The 25,087-nt window shown below is 46.0% G+C and overlaps 1 protein-coding gene across 4 annotated transcripts; it reads left to right on the forward strand.

Moving 5' to 3' along the window:
- Positions 1–219: 219 nt before the first annotated feature.
- arap3 (ArfGAP with RhoGAP domain, ankyrin repeat and PH domain 3) lies at positions 220–21,440 on the forward strand. 4 transcript variants are annotated; one of them, XM_042710774.1, is made up of 34 exons: positions 227–389; positions 5,643–6,679; positions 6,892–6,935; positions 7,101–7,183; positions 7,308–7,363; positions 7,510–7,836; positions 8,098–8,167; positions 8,326–8,446; positions 8,912–9,096; positions 9,260–9,366; positions 9,533–9,732; positions 10,094–10,179; positions 10,405–10,587; positions 11,099–11,243; positions 11,533–11,637; positions 12,205–12,361; positions 12,479–12,581; positions 12,707–12,905; positions 12,997–13,060; positions 13,404–13,567; positions 13,977–14,189; positions 14,430–14,535; positions 14,736–14,883; positions 15,011–15,079; positions 15,204–15,278; positions 15,460–15,577; positions 15,927–16,055; positions 16,858–16,994; positions 17,119–17,201; positions 17,311–17,346; positions 17,506–17,569; positions 17,676–17,825; positions 18,453–18,491; positions 18,948–19,539. In XM_042710774.1, exons 2-34 carry the CDS (start codon positions 5,724–5,726, stop codon positions 18,987–18,989), a joined length of 4,764 nt encoding a protein of 1,587 aa, XP_042566708.1. In that variant the 5' UTR covers positions 227–389; positions 5,643–5,723; the 3' UTR covers positions 18,990–19,539. The 4 variants fall into 4 exon arrangements, with proteins under 4 accessions (XP_042566709.1, XP_042566708.1, XP_042566707.1 ...); XM_042710773.1 differs by lacking the exon at positions 18,948–19,539 and adding an exon at positions 19,561–21,440 and having other exon boundaries at positions 235–389; XM_031587112.2 differs by lacking the exon at positions 18,948–19,539 and adding an exon at positions 19,561–21,440 and having other exon boundaries at positions 237–389; positions 7,510–7,743.
- Positions 21,441–25,087: the final 3,647 nt, after the last annotated feature.

Below are 25,087 nucleotides of genomic sequence, written 5' to 3' on the forward strand. Positions count from 1 at the left end.
ATGTAGATACACTTGCTCTGACTAGGGTACTCCACTATATAACTTCTGACGAATAACTAAACAATGAGGGAAATTATACTGACATAATATGATTTATTTGGCAACATGTTCACAATTATGTTTTATTGAGAGACCAAAATATTCAGCGGAATATAATCAACAAGGACGGCTAGAAAAAGTCGGCGAAGATCAACTAGCGCCTGTCCCTTTAAGGAGTCACTCCGGACTTGTCGGAGTTTCAATAAGCATTGGCACAACCCATACTCCCAAAAAGCTTCCTTTAGCTTCGGATTGACACTGGACGCCCTGTCTTCACCCGACATTCAGCAGGACAAATCAAATGTTTTCCACCTTTAGGATGTGTGAAATGCAACGCGCAACAAATTAAGGTAATGTAGCACAGAGCGTAGTTACACTAGTTTCATTCATAGTAATCGAAGTGTGCTCTCCACAGCATAACACATTTGATACCTTCCTACAAAGACTGTAAGACTGCATGCTGTTGTTACTTGAACCGTTTTGTTCAAAATTATTGCTGAAATATCTGCCTGGTGAATGCGTTTGATACAGCTAGTAGCCTATAACTAATGTTGCCACTTATGGTTAACTCTGTTACTTGGCTTTTTCAACTCCTGTTGTGCTTCAGAGTGTAAATATTACAGTATTGTTATTTCACGCTCGAAAAGAGGTTTTTCTGAAATCATAACGATACAGGAACGACTGTGGTAATTATAGCATTGTGTAGTAGAAAAGTGCTTAACTTAAGATAATGAGGCTAATGTTAAATATCGGGTAGTGAATCAAATATTTTCACCTTGTACCTAAATGTGGTAACCACAGAATCCAACAGTTCTTGGGTGGTATACGGCAGAAAGTCAATTAAAACAGGAACATAGAGAGGCAGTTTTAAAGTTATTTGTTCAGCAGAGCTGCAGGCATAATTAGTTTAGAGGAGTCACAGTGGAATTTGTCAATTAAAATGCTTTTCGATGTTGAGCATTCTGCGGCATGTAACGCCCATGCAGTTCACTGTTCCTTTTCAGTTATACTTCTTTGCAGTGTACCATGGTTTCATTACCATTTCCTCTGTGACCTGGCTTATCAGACCCCAAATCTCATGTCAATGAAACTACAGGACTGAGATGTATGATGGTGTCCTGTCTGCATGGTGTGACCCATACTTCCATATTTTCAAAGGCAGCAGGATCCTTTAAGATCCACCCCCAAGCTGATGGGTCTGGAGAGACTAAATTAGTTCTCATGTTTTGTAAGTCTGTTGCTGTGCATTCATATTATTTTAATTTGGTCAGACAGATATCCACATCCCAATGCTCAAATGCACACATATTTATGATAAATATTCGTTCAAATGATGTGGATAGATGTAGAAGTGACTCGTGAGTCATAACATTAGTCTTACTGGAAAGAAGTGATCCTTGTGTTGCTACGAGTTCCTCTCAGATGAGTCTCGATCGCATAGACCAAAGCATCAGCAAGGCATCAGCAATGATGGCGGGCAGTATTCTAGTGGAGTGGAAACAGTTCTTTTTTTAGGATTCTATGGGACCAGAATACAAGCGGCCTCGGGCTCCCTGCCTGTACACAGTCTTGTTCAGACGACAGAAAGTGTGGGCTTTGGCTCAAACAGAGTGCTTTCAGTCCGGCGTGTACATCTGAGTGCTCCAAATGTGACTGAGCATATTAAGGCACAAGTGCGTTCTGTCATCTCGGCAGCTCAGCCGCGGCCAGCCCTGAACAATGCCATATTGTGTCACACAATAGTGCTTCACTGTTATTTATAAACACCCCCAGCAGCACCCTGCATCCCAAATGCCTCCTTGATTCCCCCCCCCCCCCCCCACCCCCGTTTCGCCAATTGCGTTTGACTCTCCAGCTTCCACTAATTGTTCAGATGGGAGGACCTGGGATGTTTGACCAGGACAGGATTTGTGGAAGATGTTTTAAAGATGTTTTTTCCTCTGGTTACGTAAGGACAGAAAAGTTAGTGAATTGAAGGCGGAACACGCCACATCACGATAGTTTGTAAATGATCTATTTTTGTGCCTAATTGATGAGTTAATCAGTGGCACTGTCTGCATCCTCAGTGTTCACTAGAGAGCATATAAAAACAAAGGATGTGACCAGTTTGGAGGTTTGTTGTTTTTGGCTTTTTGTTTGTGACCTGCCAGTGGTCTGCACATTCCTCCAGTTATTTAGGAGCGTATTGAAGTTGTTAATGAACACATATTTCACGTCAGCTTTACTGACTGTTAGGTCATTAACGCAGTGTAAGTAAATGTTCACTCTACGCTGATAACCTAGTGTCAGTTAAATTGTCCAAAACAACATTTTACCTGCAGTTTGTGAAGAAGGTGACCTAATACTCAAAAAAGACTTACTGGGTTGATGATCCACCAAGAGGAAAGGATGCACGTAAAAAACGACAGAAAAGGGAAGGAAGTAAACAAACTCAAGGAAACTGTGAGAGGCAACTTCTTTGTTGAAACCAGTCATCTCATCATCTCATGATCTCTTGGCCCTAGCAGTGAACATCAATGTGTTTGCAATATGTGCGACGACTAAAAATGCACAAATATCAGTGTATAATGTTTGTAATGGTTACCATAACAGTGAATCTTTCAACCACCTATCCGTTATACACATCTTTGAAATGACAGACCGTATACCCAACTTGCTAACATTAAGAGTTTGTCCTGTCCGAGGTTATGTCCTTATCTCTGCTCCATCTCCGCTTGGTTGACATTATCTCTTTTCCTCTGGGGGTGTGGGGGGGGGGGGGGGGGCGGGCAGGCAGTGTTGCTCCACCACAGTATGAGAGACAGCTGTATCCTGTGTTTTGGGTTCTCACAAACTCCAGATCAGCCATCCCGATAGTTGTGGGTGGGTCGCAAGGGAGTAGGGGAGAGAGAGAACACTGGTTTCTTTTCACACAGTCATGATGAGGTGAAAATTTCCTAGAGCCAATGTGTCTGTTTGTGAACGCGTTCTCAGTTAACTCCCCCCTGATTTGATGAGAGGGCGAGGCGCGAGCGCTGCATGTTTTCCGGTGAAAGTGCGTAGCGCCGTGAAGAGCAGAACTGCCATGGAAATCTGTGTTGTCATCTCCTCTGGCCTACATAATGTAGACGGCCCGTCTGAGAGAGCGCGCTTATCTCGAGACGACCCCCCAACCCCCAACATCAGCCTCTCCCTTTGAGCTCACTGGTTGCAGGAATTTGGTTGACGGTCAGATTCACTGGGAGTGACACTGATGTAGATTCCCAGACTGGTGTCTGCATGTTTACACCATGTCTGAGTAGAGGGGATACCTCATGATGTCGCGTCTGTGTCTTCAGAATGAGAGCAGAAGTTGTGGTCTTGTGGTCGCTGCCGCCTACACTAAGTAGCAAGAGGCTGCTAACCAGTGCTGCCAATGTAGCAGCATACCAGTATGTAGCATAAGAAGCTAATCTGATGAATGACTGTTGTAGTGTGAACGTACTTTACATTCAGACAAATAAGGGTTGCACATATGAGCCACTTGGTGAGGTTACCCTATACTACGCTTTACGCTTAGGGTTCAAGTCTTAATGTGGCTTGCTGAATTTCCACAAAGTATTTGTGGTCACATTTTAATGGTCTAATTACTACAGCAGTCCGGGATGTAATTGTAAATGTTCTGGCTTTGAACGTTATTACTTAGTGATTTGTAAACAACAGGGTAAGCATCTGGATATAAAAGCATCTGGATATAAAAGCTGTGGAAGACTCCTCATGCTGAACGCATTTGAGTTGAGTTTGAGAAAACATCATGTTTACAGCTTCTCTTAGAAAAACTACACTCCGAAGTGGACATCATGTTTACAGCTTCTCCTGTAATCTTTTATCCTCCCTGACGCTAAGTATAGCCTGTACCCATTCAAATCACACAGAATGGCTTGTGACCTCCTCCCCCCCCATTTACCATTGAGTGACTGCCCCACGATGACAGGCTTGCCGTAGAGATGTGCGTGCACTGCCTCCTCCACCCCCCCCCCCCCCCCCCCCATGCAACAAACACGGCCGCTGCTCTCTCCTGCGGCGCTTGTCAGGTCAGGCTTTATCAAGCGCCTTCACGAGCTTCCTGCCTCCGCTCCGAGCGGCAGGATCCGGTGTATCAGTGTGCAGGAGCCAAAGGTTAGCTTCCAGAGTGCAGACAAAGGAAGAGTAGGATGTGACTCACGGCCCCCTTTTCATCAGCCTCCCAGTGTCTGCTATCCTACTCAGTGCCGTTCGCTGGGGAGCGGCCTGGGATGAATGGCATTTATGTTTGGCCAAGATCAGGAGAGTGCCTAGTTGTTTACGTGTTCTTATTGTGGTTCATGCTATGTCCAGACATTCAGAAGGAGATGTCAAAGGACTAAAGCTGAAAGTCTCTATTTGCAACAGCAATAGCTACAACAGCAGAGCAGAGAAATGAAGTTAACCTGGTGGCCAGTGACATTCCACAGGCACGGACAGTGGACTATCCTCTCAGTAACAAGTGTGGCTGAAGAGGGAGAGTTTGCTTCTGTACATGGTGTCTGGGGAGGTGGACACACGAAGGCTTCGTCCAGACCAGACTGACTCACTGGGATCTTCACTGCAGACACACGGTGAAGCTTTTTGTCTGTTAAGTGTGATGTGCCCAGAGCGAAGCAGGGGGGGGGCTCTCAAGGTCTTAACCCTTTGATTAGGAAATAATTCACCACGGTTACCGGCCCCTCCCTGACAGGATGGAATGCGGCTCCCGGGGCCTCTGCCCTCCCCTGGCCAGCCTTGAGCTTTCTGTTCAGGCACAGTCACGGGCACCCTCTAGGATACACACTGGACAGGGGGAATCTAACCCCTAGCTCTGAGGAAGTGTGTGCAGAAGGGGAGAGGCCCCTCTCGCTGCTGTGCCTACGCCCAGAGGTCTGAGTGTGTGTCCCGGCCTGGGGCCTCTCTCTCTCTGCTGTGTCTACACCCAGAGGTCTGAGTTTGTGTCCCGGCCTGGGGCCTCTGCTGAGAAATTCTTTTGAATGCTGCCGACCTGTCAGTGACCGCAGGTCCTGGGGATATTGACGTCTTGAGATCATGTACTGGCGGACGGTGGGAATGCGGCGAGGCTATTAGTGGTTAATTAAGGGGCATAGATGTCTCCGGGGAGTAGCTTTGCATTCTTGCTATCTTCTCATCAGTTGATTTCATCAGAACACTTCTGCCGCCTTCTGTGGCGTACACTTTTGATTGGTTTAGATTTCTCTTATGGCGCTTTCTCTCGTCATAAAGACCAACTAAGAGAAACAAAGATGGGCCTTTGTCTCGTCAGTGACATCAGCCTTTGTTCCACACCAGTGATTTTAAGAGGCTGGAAGAAGGGTCACGACCCTCTCTGGAAATGTCACAGTGATGCCATTTTCAAGTTTCCAAAAAAAGCTTTCTCTTGTAAAAAGACTATTAACTCTTTCCTCTCTCTAGTTGTTGTGTGGTGTTATTGATACATGCGTGACTCTCACACACATGACATGGGCAATGAACATTCAGCTTTAAAGCGCTGAATAAGTAGAACCCCTTTTCATAATGCCCAGTGGCATATATGACTTTAATCTGTGCCCTTTTTGTGTGCGTTTTTTCTCTCGCAGATGAAGAAATGGTGCCTTATTGTCCGCTTGGCCGATGTCGCTTCTGCCTACAGGCTAATTCCTTAGCCAGGGAACAACAGTATGGCAGCAATAGATACAAGCTCAGATGTAGAAAATTTGTTGGCTTCCATCCATCTCGAGAAGTACCTGGACAGCTTCCGACAGGCTGGATTTCTCTTCGCCTCGGACTTCTGTCACCTAGACAACGAAGCTCTGGTCGCTCTGGGCGTAACCGCTACTGGTCACAGGAAACGGATCCTAAGATTGGTCGGCCACATTGAGCGGGCCTGCCAGTCTCATAGAAGGGGACCTCCACTGGACCGCTGTCAGTCAGAGACCACAATTCATGCCACGGAGGCCGGAACGGCGTCCCTTCACGCAGACGCCACCTCGTCCTTTGAAGCGTTCCGCAACAGTTCGGTCCCGAACCTGTCCTCACTTGTGACGCACAGCAGTGCCGCAGGACTAAGCAACCCTGTTGTCAAACCAGTGCCAAAGCCTCGGACGGTTTTCAACAGACACAAAAAGGCCACCTCTTCATCGTCGCTTCAGGAACCTCCAGTGACGAGGAAACCCTCTCAGGAATCCCTCTGCTTCGTAGTTCTGGAAGGGGAATCCACAGTGGACTCTGTGAATGCTCCCTTTGACCCCAAACCAAACCCCTACGAAAGGCATCCTAGCATCGCCACCTCGACCCCAGAGCCCAGCGGCTTCCTGCCTCCTGTGCCGCCGAGGCTCCGTCGAGGGTTCCCCCCATTCACCCTCCGGGGGTCCTCCTTGCCCGAGATGGCTGAAGCCGAGCACCACCTGACCACCCCCTCCTTGTCCTCCTCCCCTGACTCTCTCCATAGCTTTGAAGGGTCCTCCTTCTCTGGGACGCCCACCTCCCCACACAGCTCCAGGAACTCAGGTGTGGAGATGGTCTCCAATGAAATCTACTGTGGCACTTTAGCAGGCTCCCCAGTGCCCCGCTGGGGCCTGTCTGTTCCCAAACCACCCCCGCGCCAGGAGCGCAACGTACCTTCTGAAAACGACGGGTAGGTCTTCAAGTCCTTTCATTTAAGTCTAAATTTAGTTTTCATCTGAGCTGTCTGGTTTCTCAAAAGCATGTCATAGATTTCATATTTTTTGACTATCACCTATTATGCAAAATATTTGAGTGTTTGTTTACCAGTATGTTTAGACTGGTTCCATACAGAGTTCTTGCATCACAAAGGTTCATTCGAACTGATTTTTCCCCTTTTTTAAGCACTTTCAACAGCAGTTCCCCTGAACAGCCTAATCAATTGATGGGTAAGTTTTTATTGCATCACTGATACCTCTCCAAAACTTGAAGTCCCTCAAAATTGAACCTATGCTTGAACCTATGCGAAGCAAGTGCTTTTGTGCTATACTTAATTTTATGTAAAAATATATTCTTAAAGTTTGACCTTAACCAAATGATTTGATCTCTGGTAGCACCTACTGATGAAGAAGATGACATGATCAGCCCATACTGTGAAACAGTTTTCCAAAGCAGACGGCAATATCCACATGAAGAGGTAACCATGTGTGTCACTGAAGACTTCAGTATTATAAGTATTAAAAAATGTCATTGCCCAGTGAATGTCTACTGCAGTAAAAGGTGAGCTGTACTGTATGTTCATACTATATGGATTTGGACAGGGGGAGAGGACCAGAAGCAATGAAAGCCTTGGACCCAAGAAAGGAGACGAACGAGGGTAAGAGTGTGTGAATGGAGTTTTTAAAAGCACAGGAAATGATAAGAAATTTGCCACTTTTAGTTGACAGATGTGGGATATTGGATGACGTCCCTGTCAATGTCAGGAGAGTTTGTTGACGGTCCCCCTTCCTCCTCTCCGTCCAGGATCATGGCCCATTCGTGGCTGAGGCGCCTCTCCAACTCCCTCCACCATGACACCCCCGGCTACTGCACTGTCGGGGAGCCGGCCTCACGCTCCTTCTCTCTGCCGCCGCACGGCATGCACCTCAGTGAGCTCGAGGAGGACCAGACCATCTCCCCTTACGCCAGCTACACCTCGCTGTCCGAGCGGGCGGTGCCCATCATCTACGGCTGGCTGGATAAGCTGTCCCCCCAAGGGTATGGTCCGCTGGGGCTGCTGCTCACCTACTGTCTCTGCCCGTCTGTCCCTCTGAGGAAGTGTCTGTGCCTACTGTCTGTCTTCTCCGAGCGGTGTGTCTTCCTTCCTTTTGTCAGCCATTTTGTCACTTCCCCTTTTCCACACTTCTGCTCTTATGGCTTTGGCGTCTTATTTTAGTAGCATATGTTAGGTCTATTGCAATCCAAGTTTGAATGTTGCAATTGTTCTTGAATGTGTCTATTAAAACACTGTAATGTGTATACCATATGAAATTGTTTTCGTATTGAAATGTGTGTTTTGTTATGTTGTGATAACATTTCATTTTTCCATGTGTTTAATTTTTTATATTGCAGAAACTATGTGTTCCAGAAGCGTTATGTGAAATTTGATGGCACAAACCTAATGTACTTTGGCAGTGAAAAGGTATATAAACTGAATGCTGGCTAATGTCCCTCAGATGACACGTTGATGTCTGCTTGAATGTCTGGTTATATTCTCAGTCTCTGTCTGCCTCGAGGACTACAACTCTTCTTTTTAGAGCTGGCCCCATTTCTCTTCTTTTGTCCCAAACTGTCTTCCAGGACCCTTACCCAAAAGGTGTTATTCCTCTGGCAGCCATACAAATGGTTCGCACGGCCAAAGACAACAAATTTGAGGTGGTGACCAGCCACAGGACATTTGTCTTCCGTGCAGACAATGAAGGTAAACAGAAGCTCACCAGCCCCCTGGCTAAGCCCGTGTGAATTCTCAGCACTTCACATTTGCATTTAAGGTGTTAACAGAAATATTTTCTTCATCTGCTCAGAATCATTATAAACATTTGTTTTACACTTCTCTTACTCATTGTCAGACATGTATTCAAGTGTTTACTTTGACTTTTAGTTTTCAAAGTATTTTTTAGTTGTATGAAAAATGAAATAACAACTTCCCATGTGCAAACACTAAGTTTATGATTAATGACAAAGGGAGGCCTCAAACCATAGCCTCAACACAGCAGAGAAAACAGTGCAACGAGAAGCCAAGGCTCCTTCCTCCTGGGTGATGAAAGCTTTGGTCTGCGGCCCATAGAGAACAAGCGCTTTGGTGCTGTAGTCCTCAATCAGAATGTGAATGTCCGCCTCGTCGCTGGCCTTACAGTGCCCCCCCCCCCCGTTCTTCCTCCCTTAGTGCACAGGAGCAAGTGGTGCAGCACCCTTCAGGAGCGGGTGAAGGAGCAGCTGGTTTTTGGCCGCCCACGCTTTGGCACAGGCAGCCACTGCCAGAAGAGCGGCTCGCTGGAATTTAAAGGGACCAAGTCCAAGGTCTATGTGGCCGTCAACACCGAGCAAGTCTGGATTTACAAGAGCGAGCAGGTAATTAGTCATGGCACAGTGGCACTCAGGGTTTGTGTGTGTGTGTGTGTGTGTGTGTGTGTGTGTGTGTGTGTGTGTGTGTGTGTGTGTGTGTGTGTGTGTGTGTGTGAATCAGACACACAAATTAGTTTCCTGTCCCACGCTCTGTTGTGTTGTCCTGCAGTGCTTCAAGAATGGCATTGGAATCTCAGTGATAGAGTCCAGGGGAGCCACTATCAGAGATGGCAAGGGCAGGAGCTTTGATCTCATCACTCCCTACAAAATATTCAGGTGATGGTCTATGAACAATCTCCCTCTGTTTTCATGTGGGCTGGGAGGGAAGCATCTTATTTTCTTTCATCTGAGCAGGAGAAACTTTATCATTTAACTCCATGTCCAAGGAGCGGGTATTTAAAGGATGTGTGTCTGATGAGTACGTGATGTTTGAATGTCACAGCTTCACAGCAGAGTCGGACCGTGAGAAGCGGGAGTGGATGGAGGCCATGCAGGAGTCCATCGCCGAGACCCTCTCCGATTACGAGGTAGCCGAGAAGATCTGGTCCAACAGGTCCAACAAGGCCTGCGCCGACTGCAAGGCCATCAATCCTGACTGGGCCTCCATCAATCTCTGTGTGGTTATCTGCAAGAACTGTGCAGGTGGGTCTCCCTGATGGGTGACCTGATAAGACCCAGGTGTCCTATCAGTCACAGCCAATAGGTCTATAAATCAGTCAGCCATCGTTAGTCATGATCGATATCTGTGCTTGACTTCATTTGACAACCTAAATAACAGAATTGGGTGCTTTGTAAATGACTGTGATGTTTCTGATATAATGCCTGCTTACTTTGAACTCCGACTCGAGAAGAAGGGCAGGATTTTCCCCCTTACAACCATTTGTTTGTGCCCTGCAATACTCGTTTTCACACTGTGGGTAAGACGTAATCCAGTTTGAACGAGGCCTGTTGGCAGCCCAGCCAGCACAATGCTCCTCATAGCTTTTGTTCTGTTTGACCGCAGGCCAGCACAGAGGGTTGGGAACAATGGTGTCAAAAGTCCAGAGCTTGAAACTCGACACCAGCGTTTGGAGCAATGAGATCGTTCAGGTAAAGGAGCTCTCCGCATCTATAATGAGGGCTCAGGTAAAGGAGCTCTCCGCATCTATAATGATTGTTCAGGTAAAGGAGCTCAACACATCTATAATGAGGGCTCTGAGATCTATTTTATATCTGCTGCCTGTGATAGCATCTGTTTCTGCCTATTGCATTGAAAGCCATGCTATATCATGGGTGCCTGCTTGTGGTGTTCAGACTCTCTTCTCTGTGTCCCAGCTCTTCATCATGCTGGGGAATGACCGGGCGAATGAGTTCTGGGCGGCCCGGCTGACCGCCGTCGACGAGTTGGACTGTGACGCCATGCCGGAGCAGCGGCGGGAGTTTATCATCCAAAAGTACCGCGAGGGACGCTTCCGCTGCCCGCACCCCAGCTTCGGCACCCAGGAGGAGTTGCTCAAGGTGCCAGACTTACACCAATACACCAAAAAGTTGCTTCTACAAACTGTCGGAGACTGTTCTTCCTGTTCTTATGGCTGTAGGAAGAGGGCTATGTAGGGAGACTGTACTATGCCACTAAAGAGAAGTTAGGTCTCCTTGAGCAGCCCGAGTTGCTTAAAATAGCCCTGGACCATCTGAGCACACAAAGACAGCAGTCATGGCTGGATCGGCATTCATTGTGCTATCACAGAGTTGGACCAAAAGCATTCATTTAGGTCTGCAGGCTAGCAGTCGGGCCATTTCAGCTTTTACAGGGAGATGGACAGGGTCGGATATGTGAAGACCTAAGAGAACTGATGAAAGGATCACAGTGAAGGCGAGAGTCTTTCTCTCTTTTTAGGAAGAGGATGGTTCTGAATACCCTGCGGCTGAAAGTGCTCTTAGTGATGCATGTTCTAAGTGTGTGTGTGTGTGTGTGTGCGTGTGTGTGTGTGTGTGTGTGTGTGTGTGTGTGTGTGTTGCATTGCCCCAGGCTCTCTGCACCGCCGTGACGGAGCAGAACCTGCTGAAGACCGTCACCCAGATTTTTGCGGAGGCCGAAGCGGCGCGTCTGCTGGATGCTAACGGCCATGACAAGCATCTGTCCCTCCACTACGTGCACTCACAGGTCATCTCCGGTAAGGCCTGCCTCTGCTCTGCTTCAAAGCGGGGCAAAGTGGCTTTCAAGTCGTACCCTCCATCTTTCACTCCAAAAGGGTCAGAGAGTACAGTTGCTCTTGGCATTATTCAGTGTACTTAGCGAATCTTTATTTATATAACACTGTCTCCCCCAAGTCTTATCATAAAGTATCTAAAAAAAATGGGTTGCGAATTACATTTTTATTCAGATACCACTATTCTCAAGTTACAAGATCTGGGTTGTGTGTGTCCTCTGCTGTGGTTTGATATGGTGATGTGCTTCAACAGACTCCAGTGTGTACGATGAGATCATGCAGCAAGTCTTGTACTCTGGGTACCTCTACAAGGGAGGCTCCTCGAACAAAGGCACATTATCCCGCAGAACCAGAGAAGGTAGGCGAATACGTGCCAGTACACTCCCTTGGCACAAGTTCAGTACCGGGGGCCCCCCTCTAAATTCCTCTGAAATATGGGCGCTGTTAGGACAAATGGATACTAATGTATTGTATCACGTTACATAATATGGGAGGACAGGATCTTGTGCTTGGCTTTGTTTTCAAAAGAGTTTCATTATTACCCATCTAATGTTCTCATGATCTTTTTTGGTTACTGTTTTTGAATTTTCATAAGCATGGAAAGGGAGTTTCCTGTGCCGTTTTTGTATATAACTTATCTTGACTCAAATGTGTTTTGTGGACATTAATTATGAATTTCATTGTTCAGTTGTGTAGCCAAAAACCTGAAGTCAATACAGCGTTTGATAATATATACATGTATACTCAAGCGCTCTCCTAATTTAAAAAAATTGTTACATTTATTGCAGATGAATTATGATTAAAAATGAAATGGACCTAAACCAAGTCCATTCCTACCATACTTCATCCAGAAGACGGGTTTGACCTCAAGAAAACAAACGAGATGCAGACAGATGCTGACCCGGACTCTCCTTTGTCTCCTCAGATTTCCAGAAGTTCTGGTGCTCCGTGGAGAAGTCCATTCTCTTGTACGAGTCGGACCGGAGTCACGAGCCCAGCATGAAGATTGACGTCAAAGATATAATCTGTCTGGGAGTCAGCAGACCAGACTCGTGTAACAACAACAATGGATTTATTGACCGGTATATTAACATCAGTGATACTGGAAAAATAATATGACAGATGGCAGAATAAAACAAACTGTGGTATTTTAGTTTGTTTTATTCTCTCATTAGCCACTATGTCTTCTGTTATTCTAGGTTTCGTTTCACGTTTGAGCTGTACCTTTCGTCTGACAAGCTCCTCCAGTTTGGCTTGGAGACAGCTGATGCTCTGCACTGTTGGGTGAACGCCATTGGGAAGGTAGGAGTGTCTGTCTGGACTCATCGAATGTTCAGCGTCTTCCATGTTTGTTGCTTGTAGGAGGTTTTGATAGATCTGTCTCTTTGTCTGTGTTTGTCTCTGTCTCTGTCTCTGTCTCTGTCCAGGCCACGACTCCTCTGAGCTGCCACTGCCTGCTGGCGCGGGAGTTTGAGCGCGTGGGTAGGCTGAGGTACAAGAACATGCTGGACCCCCAGCAGTGGAAAGAGGGCTTCTTCGTCCTGCAGAAGTCCAACCTGTTCATATGCCCCCGGACCGACGGCGCCGCCGAGGACATCATCAACCTCAAACGGCTTCAGGAGCTCAGTGAGTCGTGCTGCCATCACTCTGTCGTACACTGACATTTGATTGACAGGCAGCAGTTAAATAGCTCCTCTTTGATGTTCCTCTTGTTCAGGCACTGCGTCTGAGACTGACAATCATGAGAAAAAGGACATTCTGGTGCTGGTTGAAAAAGGAAGGTAAGCACATACATTGGAATTGCATGCCAGTGCTGATTTCATTAAATTATTAAAATCTAATAAAAGGTTCTGGAACTAATTAATGAAAATGACACCGCTGTAAAAAAAAGGACACATCTCTCACAGACTGATTCATCTGCACACATCATGCTTTTTCCATGATGGCCACACTCCTCTCATCTCTTTGTCTCCATGAAAGACATTCATTGAAATATGATTCATTTGAAAACCACAGAATGCTCAGGATGTTCCCAGACAGGACCGTAGTAATGAAAGGATCAATTCTCCAAACATTATGTATGTGGCCATCATTGATAGTGTCATTTTCTCGTCCCCCGCACAGGACACTTCATCTGCACGGCATGGGCCGCACAGACTTCCCCCTGTGGTTCGCCGACATCCAGAAGGCTGCCGGAGGGAAGGGCAATCAGCTGAGGGACCAGCAGCTCAGCAGACATGACATCCCCATCATCGTGGACAGCTGCGTTGCCTTCATCACGCAGTACGGTGAGGGCGGGGGCCGGAGGCGCGGAAAGGCCCTCTAGTGGCGGATTAATTCCACCTCACTTCATCATCATCATCATCATCATCTCCTTATATTCCTTTCATTTATGTCTCTCGCCTTCAGACCATTGGATACCATTCTGTGTTGTATTGCATCTAGTAAATGATGCTGAGCTAGGAATAGTTCACGTGTAATTAGATGGTTAATGGGCTAATGTGACCGTCTATATAAATATCTTAAACTACAGGACTGTAATCTATGCAAGGCCACTGCAGTTACATGTGCAGTTAAATTTCACAGGGAATGAAAAGATCTTTGCTTCATCCAGATATGGAATGCTGTAGTCTGATTGGCCTGATCCTGAAGATGATGCCCCGTGTTAACAGTGGCTTCATGTTCATCCCTCCGCAGGCCTGGGGCATGAGGGCATCTACAGGAAGAACGGCGCCAAGTCCAGGATTAAACTCCTGATGGAGGAGTTCCGTAAGGATGCCCGCAACGTGAAGCTGCGCATCGGGGATAACTTCATCGAGGACGTGACGGACGTGCTCAAGAGGTTCTTCCGGGAAATAGACGACCCAATTTTCATGGCAGACCTGCACCTGTTTTGGCAAGACGCTGCAAGTGAGTCCTGCTATACTATGCCTACACGTTCACCACACATGTAGAACAATACTATGCATACACGTTCACCACACATCTAGAACAATTACAGTGTGCACACGTTCACCACACATGTGGAACAATCACCACATGTAGAACGATTACAGTGCGCACTGGGCCACTCAGACACTTCAACATTGACACTCTGAATCGAGCTCATTCTTGACTCACGGTGATAAAAGAAGATGCTCCCTATTTCAGAGATACCGCACAAGACGTACCGTCTGGACCGATACAAAGAGCTGATCCGAGGCCTGCCCCGGGTCAACAAGACCACACTCTCTGCACTCATCAGTCACCTGTTCCGGTCAGTGCCCCCCCCCCCCCCCCCTGTGCACTCAGACCCAACCCTAGGGTTGAGCACGGTCCCTCCTTATGAACACCTGTGGATTAGCTGTGTTTGCTGTTGATGGGTTGTATCTGACAGCTGTTCCTTCCACTGTATGCAATGTACAACATCTTGTTGTTGTTGTTGTTGTTGATGTTTTGGTTTATTTTGTCATTCAGGGTACAGAAGTGTGCTGACCTGAACCAGATGTGCACCAAAAACCTCTCGCTGCTCTTCGCCCCCAGTCTCTTCCAGACTGATGGCAAAGGGGAGTACGAGGTGAAGATCATCGAGGACCTCATCGACAACTACCTTTATGTCTTCGATGTGAGTAGACCGGCCCCCTCCACGTCTCTCGAGACGCTCTCTCTGTGATTACCATGCACAGGGCTGTACTGAGATCAGCCTCTAGTGTTGGTAGCCTCTTAGCCTCAACGGTGCCATTTGTGTTCAGGTGGATGAGGAGCACCAGACACAGATTGAGCTGGAGATCAGTCTCATCACCACCTGGAGTGACACACAGGTACCAGCTCTCTACTACTTGTATGGATTCTATGGTTACTGGAGGAGAATGACTGCTTTTTCTTAGGCGAGTGTTAGTGTTGATGCAGACTACATCTTAATCCTCTTTCATGTGATACTCCCAGCTCTCTCAGGCAGGGGACCTGATCATCGAAGTGTATCTGGAGCATAAGATACCTGACTGCTGCATTACTCTCAAGGTGGGTGTACACCTCTCAATTCTATCCATCCGGAGAATTCTAGTCAGTGACCGAAACAGTTTGCTTACCTTCTAAAAACTGTCATTAAGCTCTTTGTCCACATGGTGGCAGGAGAGTTCCAACGGAAACAGTGGAAGTTTGGGTGGGTGATGTTTGTTTTTGCGGCGTGCTTTGCCTGCAGGTGTCTCCCTCGATGTGTGCTGAGGAGTTAACCAACCAGGTGCTGTACATGAGGAACGTTCCAGCCGCAGAGAGAGACATATGGATGACCTTTGAGGCGATTGAGGATGGAGAACTTGGTGAGGGAATACAGCCATTTGCTCTAAAGGCAGAAGTGAAACCTCTTAATGCAATGTTTGGAAACCAGACTGAGAGCCGTACGCTGAACTGTTTCACTTTCCATTTGATTAAGTCCCTGGGAAGTGAACTTTTTCACAGATTATATAACAGTTTGTTTGACTGAAAATATTTGAATGATGTAGTGAACTGGACCAATATTTACAAAAATAAATTACGAACTAAAACATGCAATTACATTCGTGTGTGTGTGTGTGTATGTATGTATGTTGGCATCTATGTGTGTTTATTTCAACAAACATTGTGTACTATTTGTAGTTGAGGTGTAAATACGGTGTGTCTTTGTCACAGAACGGCCTCTTCATCCTAAAGAGAAGGTTCTGGAACAGGCCCTCCAATGGTGTAAAATGGCGGATCCCAGTTCGGCCTACTTAGTGGTGAAGAAGGCCCCTAAAGGAGAGGCTATCGACATCTTCACAGGTGAGTTTGTGTGACGCCTGTATTATTTCCATAACAATTAAATGACCCCCAAAAATTAAGAAAGTCACAGACGTTGATTTCACACTCTTTCCATGTGTTTGTCTCCTGTGTTGTTGCGTGGCCATAGCGTACAAGAGTGAGATCGTGAAAGCTGGAGTGTTGAAGTGATGTGTTTGTCTCCTGTGTTGTTGCGTGGCCATAGCGTACAAGAGTGAGATCGTGAAAGCTGGAGTGTTGAAGTGATGTGTTTGTCTCCTGTGTTGTTGCGTGGCCATAGCGTACAAGAGTGAGATCGTGAAAGCTGGAGTGTTGAAGTGATGTGTTTGTCTCCTGTGTTGTTGCGTGGCCATAGCGTACAAGAGTGAGATCGTGAAAGCTGGAGTGTTGAAGTGATGTGTTTGTCTCCTGTGTTGTTGCGTGGCCATAGCGTACAAGAGTGAGATCGTGAAAGCTGGAGTGTTGAAGTGATGTGTTTGTCTCCTGTGTTGTTGCGTGGCCATAGCGTACAAGAGTGAGATCGTGAAAGCTGGAGTGTTGAAGTGATGTGTTTGTCTCCTGTGTTGTTGCGTGGCCATAGCGTACAAGAGTGAGATCGTGAAAGCTGGAGTGTTGAAGTGATGTGTTTGTCTCCTGTGTTGTTGCGTGGCCATAGCGTACAAGAGTGAGATCGTGAAAGCTGGAGTGTTGAAGTGATGTGTTTGTCTCCTGTGTTGTTGCGTGGCCATAGCGTACAAGAGTGAGATCGTGAAAGCTGGAGTGTTGAAGTGATGTGTTTGTCTCCTGTGTTGTTGTGTGGCCATAGCGTACAAGAGTGAGATCGTGAAAGCTGGAGTGTTGAAATGCAGAGAGGAGCCCCCCAAACTGCTGCAGGGGAACAGATTTCAGGAGCGGATATTTCAGATCAGGGATCATAAACTGCTCCTGCTGAAGGACAAGAAGGTAGGCCCGTGTCCCATCAAATACTGTCCCCCAATGGGGGCCCGTGTCCCATCAAATACTGTCCCCCAATGGGGCTCTAATCTGGCCTCCCTGGGTAGTAAGACATGTTCCTTTGTCATTCAAGAGCAATAAGCCAGAGAAGGAATGGCTGTTGAAGACTTTGAAGATCTATATTGGAATCAGGAAGAAGCTGAAAGCACCTACCAAGTGAGTAACCATGACTACTACTCTGTTCTATAAACCCGAGAACATCCAAATTAATTCCTGTGACCGTTATTCCATTCCATGTCAAAATGTGGATTATTGATTTTTCCAGGTGGGGTTTCACAGTCATGCTGGACAAGCAGCAGTTGTATGTATTCTAGTCCTTCCTGTTCAGTTTCTGCTTTCCTCATTGCACCTTGAAATCAAATAAAAAAAAATGATTTATTTATTTATTTATTTATTAAAGCCACCAGGCTACGCTACCAGGCTACGCTAAGGGTTAAAGTCACTGTCATCTTTCTTAAAGGTGCCTAAGCTGCTCATGCCAGGCAGAGCTGTGGGACTGGATAACCAACCTACTGAAAGCACAGGTGCCACAGCATCAACACGCCTCCCAATAAACATGAACACAGCAGTAGACTCAAATAAGTGTGTCGCCTGTGGACATCTAAAATGTTTCTTTCGTGGCGGTTTCAGGATGACGACCTGCGGCCGCCCGTGCTGAGGAGACATTCCTCGTCGGACATCTCCAAGCAGAAGTTTGGCACCATGCCGCTGGTGCCCATCCTAGGGAAGGAGAGCCACACCAACACCAACTCCACCATGCTCTCTGCCAATAAGACTCTGGTAACACAGCGCTGATTCTTGGCACCTCTTGTAATTGGAATGTGTTGAAAAATGAGCCAGTAAAAGGCGCAGTAAATTTCACTGATGATACCGTAAAACTTTATTTAAGGCTCCCATTCAGTATATAGACATTTTTATTTCTGTATTTCTGTCATGTATTATACCAGTTTTTAGACCAGCATTATGTTGTCCTTAAATAAATTGGTGTATTTAGTTTTACATTGTGATTAGTCATATTTTGCACTAAGCTATGGGAGATGTCAAATGTGCCCTGAAGTTACTTCCTGGGCCAACCTTCCAAGTAAAGTAATGCAAAGGAGTACAGAAAAGAAAACATACAGGGGTTGTATCCCACTCTTACACTTTTACCCTCACAGAACAAAAGCCCCTCTACAGGGGGCACTGATTCAGCCCATAGCTCTCCAGTGTAAACGTAGCTCATATCCGTCCCAAAAAGGCCTAAACAGCGGCCTGGAGCTAACTCCCCACAGTGTGTGCTCCTGGAGCTAACTCCCCACAGTGTGTGCTCCTTGCACGCCCCCTGGTGGTGCTGTCAGTATGGCACTCAGTGTCCCCTGGAGCTTCTAGGTCTCATGACGAACCCTTGGTATCATTGTGTCTCTGCAGCAAAAGCTCCACAATAGGAGGACGCTGTCCATGTACTTTGTAAGTAGTCCACGCACACGCTCTGTCTGAGTGTCTGTGGCATGCTCTCTGCTTGGCTCCCTCGCATGCGCGTCAGACACCCTCCCTCCCTCCCTCCCTCCCTCCCTCCCTGTCTGTGAATGACTCACTTCTCATGCAAATCGCCTCACTCTTCTGCACCCTCACCACGGGTGTTGCACCCCTTCTAAGCGTTGTTCTGGGGTTTGCTTCGGTGCATGTTTCTCTTTTTCGAGAAGTAACTCCTTTCAAATGTTTTTTGTTTTTTTGTTCCACACACTCACCCTGTGATCTGCTTACACCACTCGAGGGCAAGCTGGGTATGAACAGTTGACTGCTGGTCTCACCATAACATTTCATTTCTCAAACATTTCTCTGATTATTTGAAAGAAAAAAAAAATCTTCAGATTTTTTTTTCTTTTTTTTCCTTTACTGGAAACTCCCTGTTCCTCTTGGAAGCGATCGTTTCCCCCCAATGACACTATCAGGATGTTGCCTTGAGATGTTTGAAGTGAAGACAACAGGATGCATGGGGAGGAAGAACTGTTCCAGTGTATTGTTTTGCAGTCATAGCCTTGAGGGGAGGCCGGGAGCCTTTAGCTGCCTCCCTGTGTTGTGAGAAGACTGCGAGGCCTCTGGTTTAGCCCCAGTCCGCGGGCTTTGCAACTGAATTGTTTGCATGCATTTTCCCCCCTTTGTCCGGCACGTATTCAGCAATTATCTTGAGGTTGTCACTGTGATACTAAAACAATGGCTTAGCCCTCGAAAAAGGAAGTTTGTTGTTTTTGACGTCGTTGAAGCTTGAATTCTTCCAGTGTTGAGTTTAAGTGACAACAAATAGTGTCTTTGTCCACATAATGGCAGTTGATCGACCAGATATTCAGTTCAGATGACGTAATCACAAGGGAAGCTCATATAGAGAATAAACCTGAATCCCCCAAATTGCCCATCTTAGTACAAGTTCATAATGATGGCCTTTTATGTAACCAAATCCCTCATGACCCAGTCAGATTTAGTTTAGCATCAGAATTGGACCCAAGCCCTGATCAGCCCCGCCCCTCTCTCTGTCCAGCCAATGAAGGTGCAGCAGGACTCCTTTGAGGAGCGGCCTGAGAGCCCCGAGCCTCTGTACGAGGAAGTGGGCGACTTCGGCCTGCAGGTGCTCAAGTCCCTGGAGACCAGCTTCCTGTCGGGCAGCCATGCCAACCCGCAGGACGTGCCCGAGCGCCCACTCAGCCTGAGCCCCAGGCAGACCGCCTCCCTGGAACTGGGCCTGGGCCTGGGCGAGGGCTACGGCCCGGCGCGCCCGCTCAGCAGGGTGGAGGAGCTGGCACTGCCCCTCGCCCCCTCCCTGGAGGCGCTGGCGCCCGAGCTGGGCAGGGACCCCCGCGGGAGGTCGGTGGTCCCCGTGCCCCGGCGTCAGCCGCGCAGGCCATGCAGCCCGTCCCAGGAGCTGCTGCTGCAGGAGCTCTCCAGCGTCTTCACCAAGAAGCCCGAGATGGAGCCCCCGCAGCCGGCCGAGGACGAGCCCATCTGAGCTGACGGTCAGTGTGGACGCACCGGCACAGACTCTGAGACCTCCAGGTGCACCGGGGAGCCTCCAGGCCAGCTATCAGATCCCAAATACAGTGGCGCCCGCCTGTCGGCTCCAATGTGGAAGAAGGTGTTTTTTTTTATTACTTGAGCTTTTATGCCATGGGCCAAATGCACTGGTCGCAGGAGCAGATGAACCCTGAGGCCTGCACATCCACAAAAACATTTGTTGTAGAGTGTCAGTATTTATCTGTATTTGAGGTTCTTTCTTGGGCTTCTTGTCGTATGAGTAAGCCTAAGCAAGTTGTCCCCCGCAGTAATAAGACTATTGTAGCCCTCATTCCTGTGAAGTTAATTTGCTGTGTTTTTAAACAGAGCAATGATTTGGAGCTCTTTGAAGTATGGACCGGGCTCCTAGGAAAAGGAAGAATACGAGTATTTATTGTCCACATTTTGCTAAGCTGTATTTTGCTTGGTTTGCAGTTAAACCACTTTTTATACTTTCCAGTAGATTGTTTGTATGACTGTGAGATGAATACATTTTCAATTTCAAATTCTGTTCTATGTGCATACAGGAGCTGTCTTTCATCAGCATTAACATTAAGGCACAAGCTTATATATGGACTTAATATGGTGCTTGTGGAATATGCAGTCTGTTCTTCCTTAGCTCTCCATCGTGTGATCCACATGCAGAATTAACATTGTCTATGGGGCACATAGATTCCAAACCACTGTAGTAAAATAACTTATGTACTGGAAAAGCATTAGAGAGAATACAACATTTCATTTTAAGATCTAGTCAGGACCAAATATATGTAATTTTATTTATTAAATTATTTGCAGAATATTTCGTTCGTGCTAAACCACCAAGCAGCTTTTCTCAAAAACACTGTGACACTGTGGAGCTTGGGGGAATCATTAGCATTTTATAATGTCTGCAATACCTCGTTTTTAACAGTAGGTGGCAGTGTAGATATGCTTCTTCAATAGTATGGATTTTTACTGCTTGTAGTCCACTTTTAGTTTTTGACCAACTGTACATCACTAGACAGACAGCCATAAACATTTGTGCAAATGACCTCTCTCATGATGACTCATCAACCTGTGACGTCTGCCACCAGTCCTTAAACATCAGTCTCTTTAGTATTCCTCAATAAAACTGTTAGGTCAGCATTTTATGCATGTCTACTGTACCTGTCATTCCTGGCACGTTGCCGTACTAATCCAATATCTAAATGTTCTGTTGACTGGTTTTGTGGTTCAGCAATTTTCCCTGAATATACTTTTGTCAGGAAATGTGTGCGTTTTCTGTATATATTGTATATTGTTGTTCCTGAATTCAACTCTTTGGCAGTGATATGTTTATTTTCATCATCTTGTGCCATACCATTTAAAATACATAAATACTTTTCTAAGGTTTGCCACTGTGTGTTCTGATTTGATTTGCTGAGTTAAATCATCTACAGGAGGAAATAAGTGAACGAGGTCAGGCGGTTTTACACCTTTTGTTACAGTTTTCCTCAGTCCCTTTGGTACATTACTCCGATCAGAATTGAAATTGAGAAGTATGTGTTCAACATCCACATTATCTTATCATCTCCACATTATCTTATCATCCATCTGTTACTTGTTGGTTTACTTCTGATGCTGCTTTCAAAGTCCAAACGCAGGATGTGTCTAAAATATGGGTCAGTGAACCAGAGTGGATGTGCCTGGTCCGCATAGAGGACATGTACAGTTACAGTATGTGACCTTTAACCTCACACAACATCTTACCATCCTGGGAATCATCTACAGTGATCTCATCCCTGAGAGTGTGACATGTGTTGCCATGGACCAGCAGTCATCTCCAGTGATCTCATCCTTAGAGTGTGACATGTGTTGCCATGGACCAGCAGTCATCTACAGTGATCTCATCCTTAGAGTGTGACATGTTTAACATGGACCAGCAGTCATCTCCAGTGATCTCATCCCTGAGAGTGTGACATGTGTTGCATGGACCAGCAGTCATCTACAGTGATCTCATCCTTAGAGTGTGACATGTGTTGCCATGGACCAGCAGTCATCTACAGTGATCTCATCCCTTAGAGTGTGACATGTTTAACATGGACCAGCAGTCATCTCCAGTGATCTCATCCCTGAGAGTGTGACATGTTTAACATGGACCAGCAGTCATCTACAGTGATCTCATCCCTTAGAGTGTGACATGTGTTGCCATGGACCAGCAGGCCAAATTACTGTATGTCGGCATTTGGGTCGATGAAAACTTGTGTCACACAAACACCATCTGGGAATGGTTTGGTGGCTTCATAAATGTCGATTACTCTTTGTTCCATCTATTCTTTTCTTCATTGCTATACAGAGGTATTTGAGTTGTGGTACTTGTGATACACAACTGTATACTTTAAAAGTCGTAAAGATTTTTTTTCTCAGCAGGTTGTAAATGAGGGGACAGTCCAGTTTCATGCAGGTTATTTTCTACATCCTCCTACTACATGCTTACAGTGCACAACCGCTTGTATACGTGTGATGGAATTAGTGACTTGGATAACATTCAACTTTTTCAACATAATATTCAGTTAGTATGGAGGCAGGTTTTAATGATCAATCATTGTTACTGAAAGAGTTCCATTTTCATTTTACCGTCTCTAAATCAATCCTGGAAGCGTTTGCCTATTGCATGAACAACATGACTAAGCATCTTGACTGTCCTGTTCATAAACAACGACATACAGACTTCTGATGGCACCGACATGTTTATTGACATAATTATTTACTTTTGAGATATAAACTCAAAGGATTTTTACTTTTGAGGTATAAACTCAAAGGATTTTCAGGAACTTGCAGGTTATATATTGTGTGGGGATGTTTTGTGCAAATTGTTTCGAGAAATGCACTTCCTGTTTTAAAAATGTTCCGGATGATTGGAGATGATGTACCGATGCAACTGAGACGAAGTGTGAGCTGACACACTGATCCTTTGTGCTGGTGCCCGGCCCTGATGCACAGATAACGCACAGATAACGCACAGATAACACACAGATAATGCACATCCGGATCTATCTGGCACAAAGTTACTATCGTTATGGTAGAGGGCATTATGATCGTACGCATGATGGATGCACATTGCTTTGAACATTGAAATCAACCTTGAATTATTGCAGTATACTTGCCATTTTTGTGTCTGAATGAGATAGTATACGAAGAAGTGAAGCTTCATTTGAATCATGCTGATTAGAAGGAGAAATGGATGGTTTGGGAGTCAGTTATCCTGAGTGATTTGATTTCGATAAATTGTCAAACCTCAGCTGTCTAATCAGCTGATTAACCCTAAATTCATTCTACATTTTTTTTATGTCCAATAGTAGCACGTAAACTACCAATGAAGCAGGTTTAGGTACCAATGATGTGTTTTCCAGAACAATGCAGTGGCATCTGGCCAGAGGACATATTCTACTGGGAGTCACCCACAGTAGAGAGGAGCAGGCAGAACACACTGCTGACCACTTACTGATATATTTCTGCTTCTAATGGTTATACATGTTTTATGCATAAATATGTGGGTATATATTGGCTGTTCAATTGACTAGATTCTGCTAAATTACTTTGGATTGATTGGAATACTGTTGGTGAAAACATGAAAGAAAAGCAACAGATTTAGAAAAGTAACTGAAAGACTTTTGGTAAAGCTATTAGATGTTGCAAGTGTCTTTGGAAAGAGGATTAATTCTTTGAGGAAAGACTTAGCATTAACCTTTTAAAAGTCCCTTAGATCAGTCAATCATTCCTATCCCCTCCGCTAGAAATACCTTCAAGAGTAATCTCCTTATCCGAGCTTTTAACAAGACACCTCCAATCTAAAGCCATCAGCAGCTTGGCCTATCCTCTGGGCAACCATCGGTTTCCATTTGGTTAAACTGGCCATGAAAGACCACCCTTCCTTGTAGACAAACACTTCTAGTTTTCAATAAGTCCATCCCTGTAATGCATCAGCCTGAACCCCATTGAGCAACTTCAGAGCATGTAAGACACAGGCAGGCCTTTCTTTTATTTGGGTTTCTAAAGCCTCCTGTTTCAGCTGTGTAACACATATGTAAAAAGAGGAACGATAAAATGACTCCATGCAATGTTACATCAGTGTACACTCTAGGATTGAATGTGGGCTTAGTTGGACCAACCCCGCGGCAACTCAATAGGACACTGCTGTGTGAACAATATAAAAACGGAGACGGGCTTGAAAATCGCAAGCCCTCGAATGTGTTGCTTTGTGTGGCCGGAGTCTGCTCTGAGAGAGGACCTCGAGAAAAGACAAGCCTCGACAAGAGTTTAGGGGATTAAGTTCATTCTCACTGCCAGTTTGTCACCTTCCTGCTGCCCTCTGCCAGGGCGCTCAATGCGCTGCAGTGTTTTGTAATGGCTGCGCTTCACTCCACTGCACACCCAGAAGAATGTCCAACTCTTTCCAGGAGGAGCAGGGAAAATATCCCCAGGGTGGTATCCCCACTCTCTGTGTCCGTCTTTTCTTTCTTCTCTCTCTCTTTCTTTCTCTCTCTCTCTCTCTCTCTTTCTCTCTTTTTTTGGCCTCCCTGTCTCTTTGTCTAAATCTTTCTGGTCTCTTACCCTTTCACTCGTTCAGATAGTTCCGGAAAACATATGCAAGTGAAAATGAAGTCTTTGTCTCAAGTTTGTGGCACTAGTCAGTTGATTCTGGTGTTGTAGGGAATTCTATATGTCACTTTAATAGCAGACATCTTATTTGTAGTTCTGTTCCGTAATGATTGTTCGGACAATAACGGGTCATACCACGTCTAAAACACTCAGCAGTTATACAAAGAGAACATCGCTTCTCTCAGTTTCGTCTCCATGTTTTGGAGAGCTTCTTTCTTTTTTCTTGTTTGTCTATGACATTATTTTTTGAATGCAAATGTCGAGATGATGGGTGGTTGAGAGATGACACACAATGTGCTGCCTTCAAATTTTGGGGCACCCTCTTGTGAGCAAACACGCATTGTTCAATGCCCACCCACCCACCCCCCAAGTATTAAAAGGGCCTCATTGAGTCTGTG

This window comes from Clupea harengus, chromosome 20, assembly GCF_900700415.2.
Source record: "Clupea harengus chromosome 20, Ch_v2.0.2, whole genome shotgun sequence".
Taxonomy (NCBI): Eukaryota; Metazoa; Chordata; class Actinopteri; order Clupeiformes; family Clupeidae; genus Clupea; species Clupea harengus.

Coding starts and splice junctions, on each gene's coding strand:
- arap3 (XM_042710773.1), top strand. CDS start 5,724: ATGGCAGCAATAGATACAAGCTCAGATGTAGAAAATTTGTTGGCTTCC. Junction 7,837..8,097: donor CTGTCTGTCTTCTCCGAGCG/GTGTGTCTTCCT, acceptor TTTATATTGCAG/AAACTATGTGTTCCAGAAGC. Junction 14,536..14,735: donor CTCATCAGTCACCTGTTCCG/GTCAGTGCCCCC, acceptor TTTGTCATTCAG/GGTACAGAAGTGTGCTGACC.